This window comes from Barbus barbus (genome assembly GCF_936440315.1).
Source record: "Barbus barbus genome assembly, chromosome: 4".
In the NCBI taxonomy this organism is placed as follows: Eukaryota; Metazoa; Chordata; class Actinopteri; order Cypriniformes; family Cyprinidae; genus Barbus; species Barbus barbus.
The window spans coordinates 14,143,727-14,168,434 of NC_136732.1; the positions used below are offsets into that span (position 1 = coordinate 14,143,727).

Sequence of the window (24,708 nt, forward strand, 5' to 3'; positions counted from 1 at the left end):
GCAAAACAGCCCCAGACCATCACACTACCACCACCATATTTTACTGTTGGTATGATGTTCTTTTTCTGAAATGCTGTGTTACTTTTACGCCAGATGTAATGGGACACACGCCTTCCAAAAAGTTCAACTTTTGTCTCGTCAGTCCAGAGTATTTTCCCAAAAGTCTTGGGGATCATCAAGATGTTTTCTGGCAAAACTGAGACGAGCCTTTATGTTCTTTTTGCTCAGCAGCGGTTTTCGTCTTGGAACTCTGCCATGCAGGCCATTTTTGCCCAGTCTCTTTCTTATGGTGGAGTCATGAACACTGACCTTAACTGAGGCAAGTGAGGCCTGCAGTTCTTTAGATGTTGTTGTGGGGTCTTTTGTGACCTCTTGGATGAGTCGTCGCTGCGCTCTTGGGGTAATTTTGGTCGGCTGGCCACTCCTGGGAAGGTTCACTACTGTTCCATGGCAAGCACTTTTTCACACAGGGCCATGTGGGTTTGGATTTTGTTTTCCCTTCATAAAAAAAACCCTTCATTTAAAAACTGCATGTTGTGTTTACTTGTGTTATCTTTGATTCATATTTAAATTTGTTTGATGATCTGAAACATTAAAGTGTGAGACATGCAATAAAATAAAAAATCCGGAAGGGGGTCAATACTTTTTCACACCACTGTATATGATGTCACAATTGTTTTTCTTTTTCTTGTATTAAACAAACAAACAAAAACATTTGGATTAATAAAAAATGATTTTAAGGTGAAATATGAGCTTGACAGTTTTAAACCCATTAAAGAACACACCGGTAGTTAGATCACCTTCCTGAATCAATACATGTTAGCGCTTTTGGGTACAACGCTTAAATTGCTCGAAGTAATTAGTACATTTAACTGGCCCACAAGAAAATTCAGCAACAAAATCAATGTGATGTGGATCACAATCCATCACTTCACATTAAACCTCATCTGCAGCTGAAAAGGCCCTTTTTTGTCTAGGCACAATTCAATTCTCACTACTGCTTACTGTTTATTGTGCCTGACAGACACAAGCTTGTGACCCAACATGCTTCATTACCCTTGACACGTACGAGTCAATCTCCAGCAGGCCACAGATATAGAAGCTCATTTCCTAACGTGACCGTCTGGGCTTGTCAGCCCCGGGGATCAGCTGCTGATAAAGTGCTGTTTTAATGTTCACGTTAATGACTGAATAAAATGAAGTGGCACAGCAGCCCAGCTGAGCAGGTTTGGCTGTTTAGCTTCAGCGCTTATTGAACGAATGTGTCACTGTATTTTATGATTTCACCAGTGACCAATTATTTTGGAGGGCACTTCAAATCATGAAACTGACATATTTTTCCCAAGTAGATCTTAAATAGACTTCAGCATTCCCATTCATCTTAATAGCTGATGGCAATGGTTTTTGCAATCTTTGGACATGGATGTTTTTTGAGTCCATCACCTGAGCTTCACCTACTGCTTGTTTTATCATAAATTATCATAAATTTTCTAATCAGAAATTAGTCATTAAGGTATCTCATGTCATATTTACAACTGGTGAACTCAAAGCCTTGTTTTATCATATATATGCTAATTTCAAAGGGCACTAAATCATCAATATAAGCAAAACTTTACTACAAAATCTATTGCACACAATCAATTACATATTTGTGCTCATTTTGAGTCTCTAAATAAAAATTGAGGTGGTTTTATAACTCCTTTCCCCCTTCATATTCCCCTGCTTCATATCATATGAAAAGGCTGATGTATACACAACAAAAAGCTTTTTCTTTACATTTTCTATAAAAGGTTCATTAAACTATTCCATTTATAAACATATGTTGACCTGACTATGATTTCATATTTCAGGCTTTGCCAGGTTGAAAGAACTGAACATTTAGGTAAACATCATTTGTGTTTTTAAGTCACAAAGGTTTGGAACAATATAAGGTGAGAAAATGACAGCATTGAGGATTTTTGTTGTTAAACTGGTTTATTGATTTTCCGTTTTCAATCTTACAGATCATTCGATTTTACAGGATTAGAAGGCGATCTTTAGAGGTGAATTTTGTGGAACCGCTAATGTAACTAACAAAAGCAATTCAGTGAACAAATGTTAATTTTGGATAAAAAAAGTTCTGCTTTTTAATCCCATAAACCAGTAAAAAGCTGGATTTCTCAAAACAAAAGCATATTACAAAAAGAAAAAGAAAAGGAAAAAAAATGGAGCATCTAGCACAAACCCAGGGAAAGTACAAAGACAAAAGCAATAAAAACCAAACACATACACCCTACCATCGATGTTACAAGACAGGGCTTTTACGTACAATCCTGAGGTACTCGAAAAAAGGGAAAACAATTGAACTATTTATCTGTCGTTTCACACTAAAATATGAGCAGGACAAAAAAAGAAAAGCCACTCTTGAGAATGGAGCATCTGGCTAACGGGACGAGTTGGAACTGGAGCGGGAACGATGTCGCCTGCGACCCGGAGACCTGGAGCGAGAACGTCTCCTTACGGGCGAGCGTCGACGCGGAGACCGAGACCTGCGAAAAGGACGAACTGTCAACTCTGGCAAAGATGCATCACATACGCACACGCACTAATTACCTAATAAGACACACAAAAGGAAGTCTGTCTTCTCTTTGAAGCATGAGGACGAATAAACAGAAATGTGAGGTGAAAGGACAGATCGTACATTCGCAAACAGATGTGAAGTGCAGACTATAATAAAATTTAGGCCTGAGAGAATTGGATGGATTGGTTCCTATCGACCTGCACAGAAAACACAGCATACCAGTAGGACTAAAATACATTAGAAAAGCCAACCTTCTCCTCATGCGAGGTGGCGTGCGGCGCCACATGGGAGGCGGAGGAGGCATTCGGCGAGGAGGAGATGGTCTTCTCGGGGCAGGTCGCATCCTCGGGGCCAGGACAGCCGTGGCTGTGATTTCCTGACCGTCGATCTGACCTGAGGACAGTAGTAGTAGTAGTATATATTTATTTAATGCCATGTCAGCATCTTAGGCTATTTTCATGGCAAACAATTTAAAAAAATAGAAGTATAACAAATACAATAAAAACCAGCAAACAAAAAAAAAAGTTATCTTCCTGAGAACAGTAATAGTGTGTTAAATATCCCTTACAGTGAACTGACCTGCAGTCACCTGATCCATTTAACTTTTCCCTTTTTTTTAATATTCAGATTAATTCGTTTTTATATTCTCTGATTTTATGTTAATGTCTAAACTTTCAGTAATTTTCTTGTGTTTTTGGCAATTTAATACACCAAGTTAAACAAGTTGAAAATGAGAAATGTGGCCCTGCTAAAACAAAACTTTATTTAGACATTGGTTACAGTACAGTATTTATTCATCTTTGTTAAGGTTAGTTAATTAAAATACTAGGGTTCATTGTTAGTTCAAGTTAGCTCAGGTCCATTAAACAATATGAACAGATACAAATTTTAATTTGAATAATGTATTAGTAAATGCTGAAAATAACATTGAAATTAATCATATTTTAGAAGTATTTTTTAGTGAAAGCTCATGTTAATCGATTTAACTAATGGTAACATATGAAACATTGTAAAGTGTTATCATTTTTTAAATGTTTGTTTTGGTTAACCTTTGTTTCAAGTAACTAACATGTTTTTTTATGGTTTTAGTTAACAGTAACAAGCCGGCAACTGATTTAATTCAGTTGGGTTTTTTTATCCCCCACACATACCTCCATCCATGTGTTTGAGGGCTTTCTGGGCATCCTCTGGAGACTCATACTCCACGTAAGCGTAACCCTTTGACAGATTCGGGTGCAAACGGTCCGGGGGCATGTCAATCATCTTGATCTTGCCGTAAGTCAAGAAGATCTCTTGAATATGTTCCTAGTGACGAATTAAGAATAAGTAAATGGTACACCAACACCTCAACATATTCAAATAAATCATTTAAAATGCATGTGTAAATGTGCTTTTAAGTGTGCTGTTTTTGTACTTTTGCAATATTGGAGTAATAATTTAAGTAGTTTGTTTATATTTATGCAACTTTTAATTTACCCATTTCTTAATTGGTCTTGAATATTTTATGATGCTGTTAGACAACTAAAAAAATGTTTTGAAATACTTGTTCATTTAAGGCAAGACACCAGATGAATAAAAAAAACTGTAATTAATAGATATCACCATTCTGTCCCCAGCTGATTAATCACATACATTAAGACAACTGTTTTGTATTACACAGATCTTCTGAAATTATATATTTAAATATGCAAATGAGGCATTATCAATTATGCACCAGCTTGCATACATTTCTGAACATTGTATAAAGCCGATTTGGAATTCTAGTTTGGTTTTGTCGTGATTAGAGCTAAAGGTTTTACAAGGGAATTTCGTATTTCACTTTATCACCCCATAAATCAGAAAATACTGTCAAACACCATGTTTTTAGGGAAAACAATTGGGCGAATGATATGAAGAAACCCCTCTGTAAGAACCAAAAGAAGCTAGAAGGGAATCAAACCGGAAAGTTTCTGTAGAATGTAAGAGCCTACAGAAATGGAGACTTCAAACTTAAATCTACAGCCATAGTGTAAAAGCTAAAGTAAAGTGCAATAAAATAAACACTTAAATCCATAAAAAAAAAAAATAAGAAATGCTAAATAAAACTGCCACATACATCTCTTTAATTTGTTTATATTAAATTAAGCAATCATGACATTTCACTGGTACTAACTACAAAACGTTTTGGATCATGACAACATATAATACACAAAGAATATAGTGAATATTCAATAAAGGAGACTGAATGAGAAACACCAGTAATGTGATGTGCTGATCTTGAACCGTACCTTGGTTACGTTCTTGGTGAGTCTTCCCAGATGAAGTTTGGTGGGTTTGGGGCTCGGGCTCCTCCTCTTCCTCTCTTTCTCATCAGCCCGTTTTTGTGATTTGGACCTGGTTAAAAGCACAAGTTAAGTAAGTGCCATGCCTGATTTCCTCATGAATGAAGTGTTTGGGTCAAAAAGCCCAAAACCTACTTTGATCGCGAGCGGCGTCGGTTGTCGTGGCGACGGCGGCTCGGGCTGGGAGACCCAGAGGACCCAGATGAACTAGATGAATGAGAGGAACTGGACGACCCGGAGCGGCTGGAACCAGAGGACGAGCTGGATCCACTGGAGGAGCCTGAGCTGGAGCCAGAACTGCTGCTTGAGCTGGAACTGGACCTGAGGTTGAATAAGATGTGCATGATTAGAAAAGGGTCAAAGTATCACACAAACATGAACCCTGAACTCCGTCCCATCTAACCTGCTGCTGCTGCCAGTGGATTTGCTGCGGCGCTTGCGGATCTTGTCTCGGCCTCGCTCCTTCTCCGCTCCCTCCTTCCCAGCAGCCTTCTCCTTCCCTCGTTCCCTGGGTTTGTCCTCTGAACGCTCTCTGCGCTTGGTCGGTGATGGAGCCCTGTGTGAAAAAGAGCAGCGAGATTAAAACTCCCTTAGCACTAGCAGCAACAGATATATGATGGAAATGATTAATAAAATGATTAATAACCACAATAAGCTCCCCAATAAAGACCTTTATTATGACGCGCCTTATTATAATAATTTTTCACATTCTAGTCATCAAAACTTGAATAAAATTGAGTACGAATGAACAATGTGAACAGTACTTAAAACTCTTATAGAATGGAAATGATTTACAAAGATGAAGGAAATGGTTATTAATAACCACAAGCTCCTCTTCACAAAAAAAAAAAAAAAAAAGTTGTTTCCTAAAATCTGATCTAGTTTTTTAATTATGATCCTCCTCCTTATTGCTATTTTTCACATTTTAGTCACCCAATTTTGTATAAAATTGTACTTCACTATTATTTATTTATTGCATTCAGTTATGCATTTTATGTAACGTTATTGATAAATGCACAGAACCAAAAAAGTTCCAAGCGCAGTTTTTTTGCAGAAGCATCTAAATCAAAAGATTGTCATGGCACATGATTTTTCACATATACATACACACACACACATACACACACACAGACCGATAGGTTCTTTTAAAAGGAATTAATTAGTATAGTAAACAACCATAAGAAAATGACAAAAATGCCATCGTAATTACTTTTTTTTGTTTGTTTGTTTCAATGCAGTGCACATCATAAAAATCCAAATCAGATTGTTTAGAATAATTCAAGAATATAAAACAATCTTTTTAAATCAAGTAGTAAATATCAAGCATTTACATCATTCACCAAAGACATTCATTGTGTAGACTAACAAATGCACTTCATGGAAACTCCTAACGTTATCTAAAAAGGACAAAAATATATACTTTAGTACATATAAATAATATAACTCCTTAAAATTTGACGGCTTCATTTATTTTCAAGAAAGTACGTTTAACGTTATTGATTCGGTTCAGTCAACGCGCTGTGCTAATGCTAATCCCGCCGATATTGAACCCGATTACGCAAAATGTCGAAATTTAATAATAATAAACGCCGCTAGCGTCTCTCTGCGTGCACTCAACCTCATATACGACACAAAACTCGTTCCATATTATAAATATTAATCAAAATAAAGCGTCAAACTTACATGATGAATGGGAAAGCGCTACACACTCAAACGCTGTGCGTAACTCTCGTCGCGTCTTTACGACGTTTGCGTGAGGACGCAAGCGTGACGACACTGAATCTGCGACAGGCGCACGGAGGCGGGGCGTGTGTTAACGCAATGGTCATAAAGTAAACCACTAATGTGTACGTTTCAGCGAAACATACTGTTGTTGTGTTGATTATATCAGACGCACGTTACGGATATGCACACGAGCTTTGCCATGTGACTTTACAATGGAGCAGATCGTCGCTTTAAACATAAATAACAGAAGAGCAAAGTCGCAGTAGGTGAGAGATACTTGATTTCCATTGTGTTTTTAGTGCACTAGAAGTGCTTTAGTGCCCTATGCATTGTCGCTACATGAATCTCAACTTGCTCCCTGCTAGAAAATCGTAAGCTGGTAGATTTTGGAAAATGGCAGCTGGTCTAACCCTTTTGAAAAACTGCTTAAACCAGTCTAAGGTTAGCTGATCCTAGTGGTCTGTGTTCCTGGGGTTTGGGGGACTGGCAGACCAGCTAAAAACCAGTTTGAAAGGTTATAGCATTACTGTTTGAAATATAAACAAATAACAGGCAGTATGCATATACATGCATATGTATATGCATACTGATATTTCAAACATATTATATTTCAAACAGTAATGCTATAACCTTTCAAACTGAAATATAGTATGGCATCTTTGGGAGAAAACAAAAATGGTATTTTCAAAACGAAATTAAAATAACGAATATAAAAATGTGAGAACTGTGTGTTTGTGCGTATATACTTTAACTTTTTTTTTTTGTTACCTTTTTTTCAGTTTTATTTAAATGTAACCCTGAATCCACTTTATTAATTAATGGAATAATGAAATGAAACAATATTGTAATATTATGTTCAATATTGTTATTATGAACAATTATGTTCATACATCAATGAGTATTATCAAAATATTATAATAAATTATATTTATCAACTAAATCCAATCAGTGTTTGTTTTGTGTTTTTGTTATTTTTTTATTAGTTTGTGTGTATCTCATTTGTAAGTTGCTTTGGATAAAAACTGCTAAATTACTAAATGTAATGTAGTGTGCATGTGTTGTTTTTATTTTTGGTTCAGTTTTAATCATTTTAATACATCAAGTTAAACTAGATGTCTATCTATCTATCTATCTATCTATCTATCTATCATATATATATATATATATATATATATATATATATATATATATATATATATATATACAGTAGAGCTGCACGATTCTGGATAAATTGAGAATCACAAGTTTTTTTGTCTCAAATAGAGATCACGATTCTCCCACGATTCTGAACTAAACAAAATAATGTGTGACAAAATATTAATTGCTGCAGTCTATTTAAAAGTGTTTAATTTAAATGAATTATTAAACATTTTAATCTATAATACAGTGTGGCCCGGTTTCACAGACAGGGTTTAGACTAAACCAGGATTAGATCATAGTTCAATTAAGACATTTAAGCAATTTTTATAAACATGCTTAGGATAAAAACATTACTGGGGTGCATCTTGAGACAAAACAAAGGCACTGATATATTTTACGATCAGTCAGTGCAAGTTTATTTCAGTTGAAACAGCTCAGAATTACATTTTAGACTAGGACTAGGCTTAAACCTTGTCTGTGAAACCCGGGGTATATGTATTTAAAATATAGTGTATTTAATACACCAATTTTTAGTATTAAAATTAAGAAAAACTGGTTTGTATTAATGATTCAATGACTCACTCATACCTCACTTGTTTCATTAATGGATGAATCGGTGTTTTTGAACGAATCTCGAATGAATGATTCAATGACAAATAAATTTTTTAACAGTCACTTGTCACCACCTAGTGGCGAAACGATGCAATCGACACAAACGTTATTTGAAGCTTCACTTACTTTCAAAAGATGAGTGGCTCTATTTTGATCGCTACCATAGACATCAATGTTTGTAGCCGAACTATAAACTTTTATCCCAGTATTTCTATGAATGACTGTAAGACAGAAACAATACTGTGTAGTTGAAAAGACTGTTTGTGAAACTTTTTCTTACCTAAACACGTTAACTGTCTGCTCTCTGGATCAGCAGCAGCGCGAATGCAGATTTGAATGTTCCTGTATGATTTTTTTCAAGGTTTTAATAGACACGGGCGAATCGTTGTCATTTAGAAATTAGATGGTGTGGGTATTTGAATCGAGATTGCGATCTTTTAACGATTAATCGTGCAGCTCAAATATACAGTATCCCACAGAAGTGAGTACACCCCTAACATTTTTGTAAATATTTTATTATATCTTTTCATGTGACAACACTGAAGAAATGACACTTTGCTATAATGTAAAGTAATAAGTGTACAGTTTGTATAACAGTGTAAATTTGCACACAAAATATTGACATTTGGGCCCAATTTGGATATTTTGACTTGGCCAGCGGTTTAGACATTAATGGCTGTGTGTTGAGTTATTTTGAGGGGACAGCAAATTTGCACTGTTATACAAGCTGTACACTCACTACTTTACATTGTAGCAAAGTCTCATTTCTTCAGTGTTGTCACATGAAAAGATATAATAAAATATTTACAAAAATGTGAGGACTGTACTCACTTCTGTGAGATACACTATATATATATATATATATATATATATATATATATATATATATATATATATATATATATATATATATATATATATATATATATATAAAAACTACTAGCAGGGGAGTCGTAAAGAGCATAAAAAATAAATTTTCAGGGGAACATCACTTTTGTTTTTGCATTGATTTCAGGATCTGCTTGAACCAACCAGCATTTTAGTGTCAGTGCTGTGGTCTCCAGCATGGGTAGACTGGACGACGCTGCCAAGCGCAAGGTGGTGGAGCTGCGGGAAGCAGGTTTGAGCTTCCGTAAGATCAAAGCCATGCTGGAGCTGGAGAACATCAAGGTGTCTGCGCAGGCCATCTACCTTTTCCTGAAGGAGTTTCAAGGGCGAGCTCGAAAGGAGGACAGAGCAGCTGCGAACAGCAGTCATTCGGTGCCAACATCAGCGAGGGAGGTGGGCAGCTCTGAGACACGGCCGGCTGGCTGGAGCAATCAGCAGCTGAGGAACCTCCTCAGAGAAGCTTCTCGAGTTGCTGCCTCCCAGCAGGCCGGGGCGTCCTTGGATGTGAGAGGAGGACAGTCGTCTGGGACTAGTTCGGCTGGCATAAGAGAGGCACAAAGGGGGGAAAAAGATGAGGATATCCGGATTGTCAGCGTCACCTCGTTGGCACAGCAGCAGGCTGGCATCCAAGGGCTGCGTTCAGGAGTGGGAGCCGGAGCAATGAGTGGTGCTAATTATGTAAGACGGCGACACACACCTTCACCTGCCAATCCTGTGCTAGTGGCTCGCAAACGACTGCTGGATAAGGCTTTGCTCCATAGAGCACGGGTGGGTGGAGTGTACTGATATACATTACATATACATACACCACTGTTCAAAAGTTTTAATACTTAATACTTTTATCCAGCAAGGATGCATTAAATTAATCAAAAGTGACCGTAAAGACATTTATAATGTTACAAAATTCATTTATAATACAAATTCAAATACATTTATTTTCAAATAAATTTTAAATAAATGCTGTTCTTTTGAATGTTCTATTCGAAGAATTCTGAAAGAAAAATGTATCAGTTTCCAAAAGAAAAATAATACAAAGCAGCAAATGTGTTTTCAACATTGATATTAATCAAAAATATTTTTTGAGCAGCAAATCGACATATTAGAATGTTTTCTGAAGGATCATGTGACTGAAGACTGAATAATGATTAATGATGCTGAAAATGTACCTTTATTTTCATGATAATCAAGCACATTATTCCTCTATTTCTCATGACTGTAATGCAAAAAAGCTATTTAATGACAAATATTTCATTACAGTAATATATGTAATATATACAGAACAGTAACCATACGAAGTCACATATAGTAATAGTACATTACAGTAATATAAAAAAATGTAAATTGTAATGCATTTATTCATTATGGGATTATTAAATTGCTTTAAAATATATTTTAAAAATAAAATTAAGTAATTTATTTACAATAAAAATGACTATTGCAATAATTCAAATGAAAATGTGCACATTAAAGGATAATGCAGTTCATTTAAAAAAAGTTAATATATCATTCATATATTTATTTATTTATTTGTGCGTGTGTGTTTGTGAGTTTAATCATATTTCATTTTTGTGGTTAAGTTTTTTTACCATAACTTGCATGTGATTTGTGAAGGTCAGAGACAGCGTTCCTCAGAGCGGCCAGCAGGTGTCGCTGTCAGTGAGACGAGACCCATCCTGTTTCTCTGGATCTGAAGGCAGAAAGCTTGCCTTACCTCAGACATCATCTTATGACCTGACTACAGCCAGACCTCCAAACATAGTAAGTTATGACAATCCAGTACTATTATCATTAGAGGTAGATAAAAAAATATTTTTTATAACCAATAATAATTATTTGTTGATTAAAGTCGGCATGAACTGGAATTTGTCTTTTCTTCCCTATTGTGACATATATCCAAGTGAAACGGCTTCTCGAACAAGAAAAATGTTGTACGGGTCTTAATTTTGTCCATGGGGAATTAATTGGTTTGCTATTGGTGGATCTCAAGTGAGTGACAGGTTGATCCCTCCCTCATGCCAGTAAACATGTCATCAGGGAAGAGATGTCACTGAAGAGGGAAAGGATGTTGAATACAAGGCCACATTAATAAAAATAAATAAAAATAAATGATTTATAATAAATGCAATATTTCATAAAAATAAAAGAATTGTCCATTTTGATTTCATGGTGACTTTAAGTGTGCCATCCCATAACCAATATGCAGAATGATTTTTAAATAATTTAATAAAATGTAATTTTAAAAATTTAATATTAATGTTTCATTTATTATTATTATTATTATTATTTCTCATCATTATATAGAATGAGGGCTTAATTAAATCTTTATTTCCCAGAGATCATTGCACCAAGGAGCCAGTCCTCACAGGAGGTGGATGCACCAGCGGGTTGGTGTTCCCGTTCGCGCTCCTCAACACCCTCCGCGTGTCGGCATCCGCCTTCCCGACCCATCCACCTCTGGGACGACATCCCAAAATCCAGCCCCCCCTGCACGGGTCCAAAACGTGAGTAACCAGCCTTCACCTCCTCCCCAGCGGAGCGGCCTGGACCCTGGAGCCTTGAGCGGCCTGCAGGAGCAGATCCAGCTGTTGGGCTCTGAGCTGAGAAGTTTGGGACTGGCTTTGAGGATGATGGTGGACCATCAGGGCCGACTGGAGCGAGAACAAGCCCAGCAGACTCAAGTCCAGAAGCAGATCCTCAGCACCCTGCAAGATCTCGCATCCAAATTCGAGCCTCTGCAGTCCACATCTGCGCCAGCATTACCAGCGTCTTGTTCCCTGGCCTCCTCTGCACCCTTCGGCCAGACTGCGACCGTTCAGGGTGCTTACGCTCAGTGCAGCCAAGCTCAGACGCGATATAACGAAATCCATGATTCTGGTCTAGAGAGCATTGAGGTGTTTTCTCTAGACCAGTTCAGCCCACCCAGCATGAATGGGTTTCAGCAGTGCCCAACCTCCGGCGGGCCCCCGTTCACCCACACGCCAACATTCACGCAAACCCACACTCAAACATTTGCACCCCAGTACACACAGCCGCACACAGACTCCTTTACAGGGATGGATAATAAATCAGTAGACATATCCTCCACCAGTGCAGACAGGTCATTCCAGGCCTGTAGCCCCCCTAACCAGTCCTCTAGTCTTCCAGTTTCGCCCGAGCCTGAGCTGAACATCATTAAGGTGGAGAACGTCTGAGAAATGGCTAAAATCTGGACTTCATGGTCCAAATACTTTGGCCTACAGTGTATTTTATTCTACACAACTGTTTTAGTAAAAAAAAAGTTTCCCATGTTTTCCGTTTTAATTAATTGTATACAGTAATTTTGCCTTTTTTATATGAAATGAAAATAAATATCAGTAGACCTAGTTTGTGCTGTTGTTTTTGAATTTCTGTTTATTTAAGCACAGGGTCAAACCATCTATAGAAATGTGTAGTAAAATACTCATTGGTTTGGAATATGAAAACCTGAAAACAGCAATAGTTGAATTATTATTATTTTTTTAGATGTTTCATACAGGTATGGTTTATTCTAATGTTATAAGTTTGAAATAGGAATGAACGTCTGTTTTAGAAAAATATTTTATCATAAATGGTATAACTATATATATGTTTAAAAATGCTTAGAAATCAGCATTAAAACAAGTATAATGTTTAAAAAACGAAATTAGACAAACTTTTGTTTGTGGTTTTTTAAATAAAAACACATTTTTATTTACAAAATAACTAGCCTAGCCTATGCAACCTTTTTGGGTAGAAATTGACCAAATGTTAAATAATGAAAGAGTACAAATATTACAATAATCGTATTTTTGCCCTAACCTAAATCACTACGGTTAAATCTACCAGCTGTCGGGATGGATTTCGCACGAAATTGCATACTTCTGGGGGGTTGTAGACGGTCAGGTTATTACTAAATGCAGTGGAAAGAGGACATTATGGAAGAATATTCAGGACTTTTTTCAAAAGGAATTGCATTTTCAATTGCGTTTTCCACATGTGGGCGCATAAATTGTGACATAACCCCAATGCAATTGCAAATCTTGCATTATCTTTTTTATTTTCGCTTTCACGAACGCACAGTGACTGCCACATTTCAAATGAAAAAGCAAAGTCCATTTGCAACTGTAAATGTCTTACGAGTTTGGGTAATAGTGAATATTGACCTATTGTGCGTACCGTTACTGTTAGCAGGGTATAATCGCTGCATTTGGGGTAAAAAAGATTATTATAATTATTATTATTATTATAAAAAATAATGTAATGTTCCAGGAAGGTTTTCTGTTCGTTCACACAGGCACGAACTGTTTGGCAGCTGCCTTTAGCGGAGCCTTTACCGATCACCTGCATTGATCAAAGCATTCGGCACGGTCGTCTGTGAGTGACGTCACCTCCCAATACAAACACGCCCCCTAGTATAGTCCCGCCCACTCACATTGATTGACAGCTTTCAGCTTTCAAAAATGAACGTCGAACCATAAAGAGTTTGCAAGCAAATAGTGAGAGCGACAGAGCCAATAATAATCACAAATTCAGATGTAGGCTACTTTTAGCTTGCACAGCATCACATTTGTTATGTATGGTTTACAAAACAGTGTTTAGGCCTATGCTGGTAAAGTTAGTTTGTACTTTAGTCTATTTGCCTTTATAGCCTACTCAACAAGTTACAGTGGTTTCTATCTCGTTACTTTATCTGCTATATGATATTGATAGCAGTCGTTAATGTAAAGTTATTTGTATTCAACAAGTGAAGTAACAGCTGTTAGATCTGACCAGCAGGGGGCAAAACAGTTTGATGAAAGATGTTTTTGTTACAGTGTCTGTATACTTTATTTAATTGTGTTCATTATGTAAACAAAATCTGTTTTCTGACAAAGAATTATTGAAGAGGAAATAGCTGAGAAAAAAAATGACTATACTTACTATTATGAAAACAACTAATTATGCAAAATTACATGCAAGTAACCCTAAACCAAACCCTAATCTTAACCCTGGCCTAACCATACAGTGAGTACATGTAGTTAATTAATATTACTTAAGGTGTCCTATTTATAGTGTAATATTACACTGACCCCTTAAAATAAAGTGTTAACATTTTTTTCAGTAAATAACATTGTACTTAGGTGGTTTCTTGAATAGAGCACAGTTGAGGTCACTTCTTGTTCCAGTGCTTTTCAAAGTGAACACAGTGTCACACCAGAGATAAGGCTGATATTTTCTTATCCTAACAGTAGTGACTTTAAACGTCTCATATGGAGGAATCAGCACCTCTCTCTCATTAGGATACTTAGAGTATTGTGACACATCAGCACCTTCACAAGTGTAGATTTCAAAACAAGATTTAGATCCAAATCCTCGTGCTATGTTACGATCAAGAGAAGATGAAGCAAATGAGCCAAAGCGAACCTCTTTGTTCAGAACATACTTATTAAATTCAACACTAGTACCACGATAAGTTAACCTGCATCCATACTGTGTTTTCTTCAGAATCTGTATCGCTTCTGTTAACAGAAAGTAAAGTGAATACCATTTGTACATCTTGTGTTTGTACTGTTTTTTACCGTAACGAGTGTCAGGATTGAAATGATGATATACATTATTATCACTGTACACATAAATGGCGATTAAATGATTCCTTGATAAATAGCCTTTTGGGAACTTGACAAACATTTCACCCACTTTCCAACCAATTTTAAATTGAGCTGAGTTATTGATTTCTTTCATTAGATATTTTGTCTTCACCAGATGTGTCATTTTAGGTTTACAGCCCTTATATTGGTCATCAACAGATTTCAGTGCCATATCCAATTTCAGTCCTTCAGCAGAAGTTCTGTGATCCTACAGCAACAGAAATCATAATAATCAATCATCAGTATTCATGTCTGTAATATTCATACTAGAACACAAGCTTACCTGTGCTAGAGCAGCTAAAATGAGAAGAAGAGCTTCGATGATCAGCTGCATCTTGATCCCTCAGATAATTATAGATCTAGTGAAGCGCAGATGCTGAAAGACAACCAGAAACACAACAGTGTTTCACAAATAAATATTACTCTAACAGGAATATGCTACACAGGAATATGCAAATTAGCAGAAGTTTATGAAATAATAACTTAAACCTGTGATGTTAACTGATGGAAGTGTAATATTGACCTTTACTTTAACCTCAAACATACCTGAGAATATTGTTGTCTCTTTTTGCCAGATTCTGTTTTCTTTTTGTTATTTTTCTAGAGCTCAGGGATGAAAGAAGATCAGAAAATTCAGTCGCTCACTGCCAAATGACAATGACTCTTCAAAGCAAGAGATGAAGAAGGTGGCTTTTTATATCACTGATAATATGTGTATATGCGTGTGTGTGTGTGTGTGTGTTTTAAGAAGCAATAGCTGTCTCTGCTTTGTGTGTTGTCAAACTGGACAAATTAACCTTTCAACCTGATTTCTTCAGAATTCATAGTAATTTTATGCAATGGCGAATTCGCATGAAAATGTGCAATCTAGAAGTAAACAGGATGCCCTCTAACCCAAACCCTAACTCCTGAGTTCAAATGAAATTAACATAGAAATGTTTTTGTATTCATCAGCTTGTACGATTGCATACAAGAACAATTATACAACAATCAAAGATGAACAGGGGTTTTCAAGCATCAAAAAGAAAAAGAAAAGTAATACAGTTTTACATTTTTTCCCTGTTCATTAGAATCTTTTTCATTTTCATCCTGTACATTTGGGCTGATTTCTTCCTGCTCTCTTGATCATGCAGAAGGTTTGGAGATCTCTTGCGTGACACTGTGTTCATGTTGGAAAGAAGTGACCTGAACTGTACAGGTCATTAAAAAAATACTTTAAAATGTATGTTGTAATCTCCTTAGATGAAATATACTTCTGTTTTCCTGTGATCAGCACTCATCTGTTTTCAAAAGAAAACAATGTTGAAATTAAAGTAATTTTGACACTTATTATGTAGATGTTAAATGTTGCAGTTTAAGTGCAAATATGAAAATGTTTTAGTATATGTATTAATTAACATTATTAAAATTTACCAAAATTAAGAAATAAAGTGTTGTTTTCATTCCATTGCATTTCAACTCTTGCATTAAGTAATGTTAACATATTGTTGCAAAGTGTTACAATAGTCTATAATATTCTAAATACTAAATTCTAAACTTTAAAATGATAAATTAGTCAGGAGTCTGATTACTCAGTCTAGTTTCAGTTGTCATAAAAAAAGATGCATGCAGTTATGCATAGCAGTTATCACACTACTGCTAACTTTACGTAGAAGTAGAGCTATAACAAGCTATAAACATGTTCTGTGATGTGATGCAAAAAGATTTCAGTAGAAGAAATGAATTAGAGACCCATTTAATCACTTTAAGGACACTGAATCAAGTCATTTCAAATACTTTTATTTCATCATGTTAAAATGATACAAACAAATTGTTTTCTGACAAAGAATTATTGAATTCTTCATTCTGAGGGGAAAAAATTATATAGATTTGTGTGGACCTGTCTTGATGATTGAATCATGTCAATTCAGAGCACTTTCATTTCAATGCAACACATTTTTAGTGTTTCTTGAATAGAGCACAGTTCATGTAACTTGTTCTTCCAGAGCTTTTCAAAGTGAAAACGGTGTCACACCAGAGATTGTTATAATATTGTTTTGTCCTGACAGCAGTGACTATAAACTTCTCATATGGAGGAATCAGCACTTCTTTTATGTAAGGATACTGAGAATATTTTGTCAGCTCAGCACTTTCACAAGTTCTGATTTCAAAACAAGACTTGGTTCCAAAACCTTGCGTTACTTTACGATCGAGAGAGGAGGATGTAAATGAGCCAAAACGAATCTGTTTGTTCAGAACATACTTATCAAAATTTGCTGTAGTACCACGATATGTTAAATAGCATTTATTTTGTTGTTTCTTCAGAATTTGTATCGCTTCTGTTAACAGAAAGTGAAGTGAAGTCCATTTGAATGCCTTGTGTTTGTACTGTTTTCTACCGTAACGAGTGGCATCATTAAACTGACGATATATATATTTACCGGTGTACATGTGAATAGCGATTAAATGATACCTTGTTAAATGATCTTTTGGAAACTTGACAACATTATTACTGTGTTGCCAATAATATTTAAATGTAGCTGAGTTTTTCATTTCCTTCTTCAGACATTTTGTCTTCACCAGATGTGCCATTTTTTCTTTACAGCCCATATATTGATCATCAACTGAATTCGGTTCCATATGCAGTGGAAATATCTGTTCTGAAACAGCAGCTGCTCTGTGATCCTACAGCAACAGAAACCATAATGATCAATCATCAGTATTAATGGCTGTAATATTCATACTAGAACACAAGCTTACCTGCCCTAGAGCAGCTAAAATGAGAAGAAGAGCTTCAATGATCAGCAGCATCTTGATTCAGAAAAATCTCTCAGATGATCTAGTGGATCTAGAGAAGAGCAGATGCTGAAAGACAAGAAAAATAACCTTTTTCTCAGATACTCAATAAAATGTTTAAATTTGTATTGGTATTTTCTGACAGATAGCGATTAAATCTGCGATGTTCACTAATGGAAGTGTAATATTACCTGAGAAATATTGTTGTATCTTTTTGTCAGATTCTGATTTATTTTTTGTTATTTTTCAGGATTGCAGGAACAGTGATGAGAGAAAAAGATCAGGAAAGTCAGTAGCTCACAGCCAGATGACAACGACTCTTCAAACCATGAGATGAGGAAAGTGGCTTTTTTATAATGCTGATAATGTGTGTGTGTTTTAAGAAATAAAGTGCATATTGTAGCAATCTGATTTCATAATAATTGCATGCATGAATTTGCATGAACTTGCTGATGAAAATGATAACTTAAGCCTGAGGTCAAAAGGGAAAAACAGGGTTTAAAAAAAAATCAACTCGGATTTAATTATTATTATTATAAATGTTTACAACATTTATAATAATAATTAAACATTTCTTGAGCAGCAAATCAGCATATCAGAATGATTTATGAAGGTGTGACACTGAAGACTGGAGTAATGATACTGGAAATTCAGCTTTGCATCACAGGAATAAATTACATTTTAAAATATACTCATATAGAAAACAGTTATTTTAAATTGTAATAATATTTAAATAAATTACTCTTTTTATTGTATTGTGTATTAAATAAATGCAGCTTTGGTGAGAAGAAGAGGTTGAAAAAGGTGCAGAAAAGTCATTTGGTTAGTATTTATGTAAAGTCATTCAGATTCTTAAGTAATCACAGAAAGGATGCTTGCAAAACATGCAAAGGTGTGGATCTGCAAGATGTGACACTAAACTTATTAAAAATACTTTAAAATGTATGTGGTAATGTATGTAATGTATGTGGCATGCATCTGTTTTCAGCAGATAGCAATGTCAAAATTAAGGTAATTTGCTGTAGTTCCTAAAATCTTGACTTTTGATCAAATACAGCACTTTACACAAACAAATGTCACTCACATTTGTCTTTAGAAAATGTTCAAATCTGGTCTGATTTACGTTTTGATCTGCTCTTGGCACATTGTTGGATCAGTTTGATCTTTTTGCTCTACTGACTGCACACAGTTTGTAGGTTATAAGGGTTGAAGATCAGATCTATGACTGGTGAGAGATTCAGCTCGTTAATAATCTGAGCCAAACCTCAAAGTGCGTGCCTAGGAATCCTTTTTGACGAGGCTATTGTAATGAAGAGTTATAATGAATTTCAGACAATGGCCAGTATGTGGTGCTGTTTCAAAGAGTTACAATGACCAGTCTTCACCTGTCCACACGATCATTCACTGATTGGGTTAGAGCAGCTGATTATATCACAAATCTGTAAGCAACTTTTGACTGTTATTTTCTGAAGCTGTTATTAACACTGTTGACTGTTGATAAATTTCATAACATTTTACAATATGGTTCTGTAAAGTCTGACCACACTGTAAAGTTTTAGGAGTGACAACCACATTAAAATAAGGGAGTGAATTCCCCAAATTATGACTTTGTGTGTGTACACAAAACAGCTCACTGATCAAAGAAATATTACAACTCGTTCTATAATTTTAACTAAACCACTGCCAACAGATGCATAATTTTTTGATCGTTTTTGAGACTGCTGCAAATTATCTGGACGAGCTTACAGAGACTGTAACATCTTATATCAGTTTCTGTGAAGATATGTGCATTCCTACCAGGACTCATTTAACTTACAACAACGACAAAACATGGTTCACTGTAAAACTCAGACAGCTCCGTCAGGCCAAAGAAGGCCAAGGAAGGGGGACAAAGTCTTGTATAAACAGGCCAAATACACACTGGAAAAGGAGGTCAGAGTGGCAAAGAGGAATTATTCTGGAAAACTAAGGATTCAGTTCAATTCCAGTGACTCAGCATCAGTGTGGAAAGGTCTGAAAGACATTAAAGTGTGGAAAGGTCTGAAAGTGTGCTAGGTCTTCCAGAAGCAGAAAAGGAAAAAAGCACCAGGCCCAGATTGTGTTACACTAGCCTGTCTGAAAACCTGTGCTGATCAGCTGGCCCCCATCTTCACACAGATCTTCAACAGATGGGGTGGTGATGGCGCAGTGGATAAGACACACGCCTTTGGTGTGAGAGACCCGGGTTCGAATCCACTGTGAGACACCAATGTGTCCCTGAGCAAGACACTTAACCCCTAGTTGCTCCAGAGGCGTGCGACCTCTGACATATATAGCAATTGTAAGTTTTTTTGGATAAAAGCGTCAGCTAAATGAATAAATGTAAATGTAAATGTAAACAGATCACTGGAGCTGTGCGAAGTCCCCTCATGCTTCAAACGCTCCACCATCATCCCCATCCCAAAGAAATCCAATATTACAGGACTAAATGACTACAGGCCTGTGGCTCTAACGTCTGTGGTCATGAAGTCATTTGAAAAACTGGTGCTGGCCCACCTGAAGGACATTACTGGACCCTTGCTGGATCCTCTTCAGTTTGCCTACAGAGCAAACAGGTCTGTAGACGATGCATGCAGTCAACATGGGACTACATTATGTTCTGCAACATCTAGACAGACCAGGGACTTATGTGAGGATCCTGTTTGTGGACTTCAGCTCGTCTTTTAACGCTATCATCCCAAACCTCCTCCCGCCCAAACTAACTCAGCTCTCCGTGCCCACCTCCGTCTTGTCAGTGGATCACCAGCTTCCTGACAGACAGGCAGCAGCTAGTGAGGCTGGGAAAATACACATCCAGCACCCGCACCATCAGCACTGGAGCTCCTCAGGGCTGCGTTCTCTCCCCACTGCTCTTCTCCCTCTACACCAACGACTGCACATCTAAAGACCCCTCTGTCAAGCTCCTGAAGTTTGCAGACGACACTACACTTATCGGCCTCATTCAGGACGGTGACGAGTCTGCTTACAGACAGGAGGTTAAGGAGCTGGCTGTCTGGTGCAGTCTTAACGACCTTACTCAACATGCTCAAAACTGTGGAGATGATTGTGGACTTCAGGAGAAACCCCCCTTCTCTCCCCCCACTCACCATCACGAACAGCACTGTAACGGCAGGGGAGACATTCAGATTCCTGGGCACCACCGTCTCTCAGGACCTGAAGTGGGACACTCACATTAACTCTATTGTTAAAAAGGCCCAGCAGAGGTTGTACTTCCTTTGCCAGCTGAGGAAGTTCAACCTGCCACAAGAGCTGCTGAAACAGCTCTACTCCGCCATCATTGAATCCATCCGAATCCATCACTTCAATAACTGTCTGGTTCAGCTCAGCTACCAAATCTGACCTCAGAAGACTACAGAGGGTAGTCCGGACTGCTGAGCGAATCATTGGTACAACCCTCCCTACTCTCCAAGAACTGTACTTATCCAGAGTGAGCAAAAGGGCTGGCAAAATTACCCTGGACCCCTCACATCCAGCACACTCCCTCTTTGAACTATTGCCATCTGGTCAACGCTATAGAGCTCTGAGCACCAGAACAACCAGGCACAGGAACAGTTTCTTCCTTCAGGCAATCCATTTTATGAACACCTGATAGTAATTGTGGAACACACAACACTATTTATACACTTATTTATCTAACACGCATACGTTGCTCATAATATACCCGTACATACAAAACTGTCTATTGTAATATACCTTTATATACAATTGTTAATTTGTATATTGTTATTCCTTATTTACTTGTTCTATTTTTTATTGTTTGATTATCTGTGTTTTTGTTCTGTCACTGTCATTCTGTTGCACTGTGGAAGCTTCCGTCACAAATACAAATTCCTAGTATGTGTAAACATACCTGGCAATAAAAGCTCATTCTGATTCTGATTCTGTTTTTTTTTTTTTGTATAGCCCAGGGGTCTCCAAACTCGGTCCTGCTGTGCCGGTGTCCTGCAGAGTTTAGCTCCAACCCTAATTAAAGACAGCTGATCCAACTAATCAAGGTCTTACTAATCATACTAGAAACGTCCAGGCAGGTATGTTGAGAAAAAGTTGGAGCTAAACTCAGGACACCGGCCCTCCAGGAGCGAGTTTGGAGTCCCCCTGGTGTATCCTATGCTCTGCAGAGCACTTCTCATGCAGTGTTGCCATGTCCTCTTTATTTTAAATGTCTTTAAGCTTGTTGTTTGTGCATAGCTCACAAAACGATCTAGTTCATAGACTTATAAAGTGGGAACTTGTGGGTCACAATAATTTGGTTATATTTTAAATATTAAGTATTTGGATTTATTTTGGTTTATTATGAAGTTGTTTTTCTTTGTGTTTTTTTCTTCTAGCAAGATCTGGCAACATGAATGAGTGAGTAAAGACTCACCTACTATTTCTTGTACCAGAAACACATCTCTAATACGCGGCTCAAACGGACAAGAGTTGAAAGAGGGAATCTTCTCATCTCCTCTGATAAAGCAGCACTTGTGAAGGTCTGGTCTGTGTGGTTTCAAGTAGAAAAAACTTTTGAATTCCTGTCTGTCTAAGATGAGTAAGACTCATGTATAAATCCTTACATATTTTTCAAATGCATACACTAAGATGATGTTCAGTGAACTTAACCAAACGGAGATAAGCTTTTCTAAAGTTCACATAAGAAGACTTGAATAATTAAATGTTTTGTTGAAGTTAAGTAATTAATTAGAATTTCTCAATTATTTACTACTTAAATTAGGCTAATCCTTTTCATTTAACTGCTAGCTACTAATACATTTTGACTTAATGTAGTGAGATGAGCATTTAAGAAGATTCATCACCGCTCATTTTGTAAAGCATCATGGTGTTAGTAAAGCTGCAACAAAACAACAAAACCACAAGCTTTATTCTTCTGCAAAATGAAAACCACAAAAACTCCAACATCATAGAAACTCTTCTCAGTCTCCTGATTAAGATTAAGTTGAAAAATATTAAGTCAGTTTTTATTTTAAAGTATTTAAGAGGATTTAACTTCTGTTTAAGTTTACTGAAACAAATTAAATTCAACAAGAAGCAAAAATAATTTATTGTATTGATAATATATTGTAATTATACATAAATGGCCTCCTAATAATCCCCATACACTTGATTGGCTCTATGACTCTCTCTCCTCTCCACCTGTAGCTGGTATAATGTCTAAATGTTTTAGAATAACATAAAATCACTTAAAGGCCACTGAATTGGGTCACTGAAAAACAACTTTATTTCTTTATGTTGAAGATATGCAAACACATTGTATTTTCTGACAAATAATTATTGAAGAAATCTGAGAAAACAAACAAAAGATTCTTTATATATGGTACTGATGTACATGCTTTTATCATATAAATTCAAGCATTTTGTTCAGCACACAACACATTACTTCATTATGATCTTGGTTGGTTTCTTGAATAGAGCACAGTTGAGGTCACTTCTCTTTCCAGAGCTTTTCAACACATACACAGTATCACACCAGAGATCTTTCTGACCTTTTCTTGTCTTGACAGCTGTGACTTTAAACTTTTCATATGGAGGAATCAGCACCTCTTTCTCATGAGGAAGCTTGGAGTATTTTGACACATCAGCACCTTCACAAGTAGAGATTTCAAAGCAAGATATATTTCCAAAACCCTGTGCTTTTTTACGATCAAGAGAAGATGAAGCAAATGAGCCAAAACGAACCTCTTGGTTCAGAACATCCTTGCTAAATTCAGCTTTGGTACCACGATAAGTTGAATAGCATGTGTTTTGTGTTTTCAGAATCTGTATCGCTTCTGTTAAAAGAAAATAAAGTGAATACCATTTGTATGTCTTTTGTTTGTACAGTTTTTTACCGCAACGAGTGTCAGTATTAATAAGCTTATATACATTACTATCACTGTACACATAAATAGCGATTAAATGATTCTTTGTCAGCCTATCATTTTTGGTCTTGACAAATTCTTCACCTTTTTTCCAAGCAATTTTAAAATCAGGTGAGTTATTCATTTCATTCTTTAGAAACACCGTCTTCACCTTTTCTGCCATTTCCTTTCTACAGCCCTCATATTGATCATCAACTGAATTCAGTGCCATATCCAGTGGAAATATCTGTCCTTTAACAGCAGCTGCTCTGTGATCCTGCAGCAACAGAAACCATAATGATCAATCATGAGTATTAATGGCTGTAATATTCATACTAGAACACAAGCTTACCTGTCCTAGAGCAGCTAAAATGAGAAGAAGAGCTTCAATGATCAGCAGCATCTTGATTCAGAAAAATCTCTCAGATGATCTAGTAGATCTATAGAGCAGATGCTAAAAGACAAGAAACACAACAGCATTTCACAAATACTAAACCATTCACACTAATTATTACAGAAAGCAATATGTACATTGACCTTTCATGTGAACACCAAATTTACCTGAGAATATTGTTCTTTCTTGTTGTCAGATCGTGTTGTCTTTTAGTTTTTTTATAAGTTCAGGAGCAACAATGAGAGGATCAGAAGATCAGAAAAGTCAGTCACTCAGAGGGATGACAACGACTCCTCAAACCAAAAGATGAAAAACTGGCTGTTTTATACCCCTGATAATGAATGTGTGTGTGTGTGTGTGTGTGTGTGTGTGTGTGTGTGTAGATCATCATCACCTCTGAATATTTGGTGCTTGTGTGGTTTCACACTGGACAAACTCTTGAGTTCCTGTCTGTCTAACATGCCAGATGTTTTCAGCCTGATCTGTTTTATTTAGCTGTGCGAGTAGTTAAATCTGTATGGTGAAGCAGCGCTACCCATAAACAGCGCAGAATGGATGAGAAGCACAGATTAAAAAAAAAAAATAATCATAATAATAATAATAAAAAAAAAAAAAAAATAGATTTAGGGGGTCCCCCAGATATTTTTTGTAAAAAATAACGATGACAAATCTGATTAAGCTCACGCAGTTAGGATACGATACATTTTGTGTGAATGTAGTCTGTTTTTAGGCTGTCAAAATGTAAATGCATCTATCAGGGTCAGCGCCAGAGCGCACAAAGTGAGAGTGAGGG

At 36.6% G+C, this 24,708-nt stretch overlaps 4 protein-coding genes across 4 annotated transcripts; 1 reads left to right on the top strand and 3 right to left on the bottom strand.

Moving 5' to 3' along the window:
* Positions 1–1,950: 1,950 nt before the first annotated feature.
* Positions 1,951–6,665, bottom strand: LOC306860863 (RNA-binding protein with serine-rich domain 1-like). Its single transcript, XM_079402841.1, has 7 exons — positions 6,565–6,665; positions 5,285–5,437; positions 5,017–5,202; positions 4,828–4,933; positions 3,712–3,865; positions 2,812–2,953; positions 1,951–2,528 (listed from the first exon to the last, which is right to left on the bottom strand). Coding segments are annotated over exons 1-7 (849 nt in total). The 5' UTR covers positions 6,567–6,665; the 3' UTR covers positions 1,951–2,422.
* Positions 6,657–12,607, top strand: LOC306860857 (uncharacterized protein). Its single transcript, XM_079402831.1, has 4 exons — positions 6,657–6,872; positions 9,374–10,014; positions 10,858–11,004; positions 11,580–12,607. Exons 2-4 carry the CDS (start codon positions 9,424–9,426, stop codon positions 12,435–12,437), a joined length of 1,596 nt encoding a protein of 531 aa, XP_079258957.1. The 5' UTR covers positions 6,657–6,872; positions 9,374–9,423; the 3' UTR covers positions 12,438–12,607.
* A 1,733-nt stretch (positions 12,608–14,340) lies between these two features.
* LOC306868107 (NAD(P)(+)--arginine ADP-ribosyltransferase 2-like) lies at positions 14,341–15,208 on the bottom strand (the record flags this gene model as incomplete). Its single annotated transcript, XM_079414130.1, has 2 exons — positions 15,154–15,208; positions 14,341–15,078 (listed from the first exon to the last, which is right to left on the bottom strand). Exons 1-2 carry the CDS (start codon positions 15,202–15,204, stop codon positions 14,341–14,343), a joined length of 789 nt encoding a protein of 262 aa, XP_079270256.1. The 5' UTR covers positions 15,205–15,208.
* Positions 15,209–16,635: 1,427 nt separating this feature from the next.
* On the bottom strand, positions 16,636–23,924 carry LOC306868113 (uncharacterized protein; the record flags this gene model as incomplete). Its single annotated transcript, XM_079414145.1, has 5 exons — positions 16,636–17,534; positions 17,610–17,660; positions 22,067–22,163; positions 23,062–23,798; positions 23,874–23,924. 5 exons carry the CDS (start codon positions 23,922–23,924, stop codon positions 16,809–16,811), a joined length of 1,662 nt encoding a protein of 553 aa, XP_079270271.1. The 3' UTR covers positions 16,636–16,808.
* Positions 23,925–24,708: the final 784 nt, after the last annotated feature.

Bases quoted from the DNA above. Each gene is read 5' to 3' on its own strand.
- LOC306860863 (XM_079402841.1), bottom strand. The intron at 2,954-3,711 runs GTATGTGTGGGG...TACTGTCCTCAG, and splicing joins CCTCAAACACATGGATGGAG to GTCAGATCGACGGTCAGGAA. The intron at 2,529-2,811 runs GTTGGCTTTTCT...TCCTTTTCGCAG, and splicing joins CCACCTCGCATGAGGAGAAG to GTCTCGGTCTCCGCGTCGAC.
- LOC306860857 (XM_079402831.1), top strand. From the start codon at position 9,424: ATGGGTAGACTGGACGACGCTGCCAAGCGCAAGGTGGTGGAGCTGCGG. The intron at 10,015-10,857 runs GTGGGTGGAGTG...TGATTTGTGAAG, and splicing joins CTTTGCTCCATAGAGCACGG to GTCAGAGACAGCGTTCCTCA. The intron at 11,005-11,579 runs GTAAGTTATGAC...TTTATTTCCCAG, and splicing joins CAGCCAGACCTCCAAACATA to AGATCATTGCACCAAGGAGC.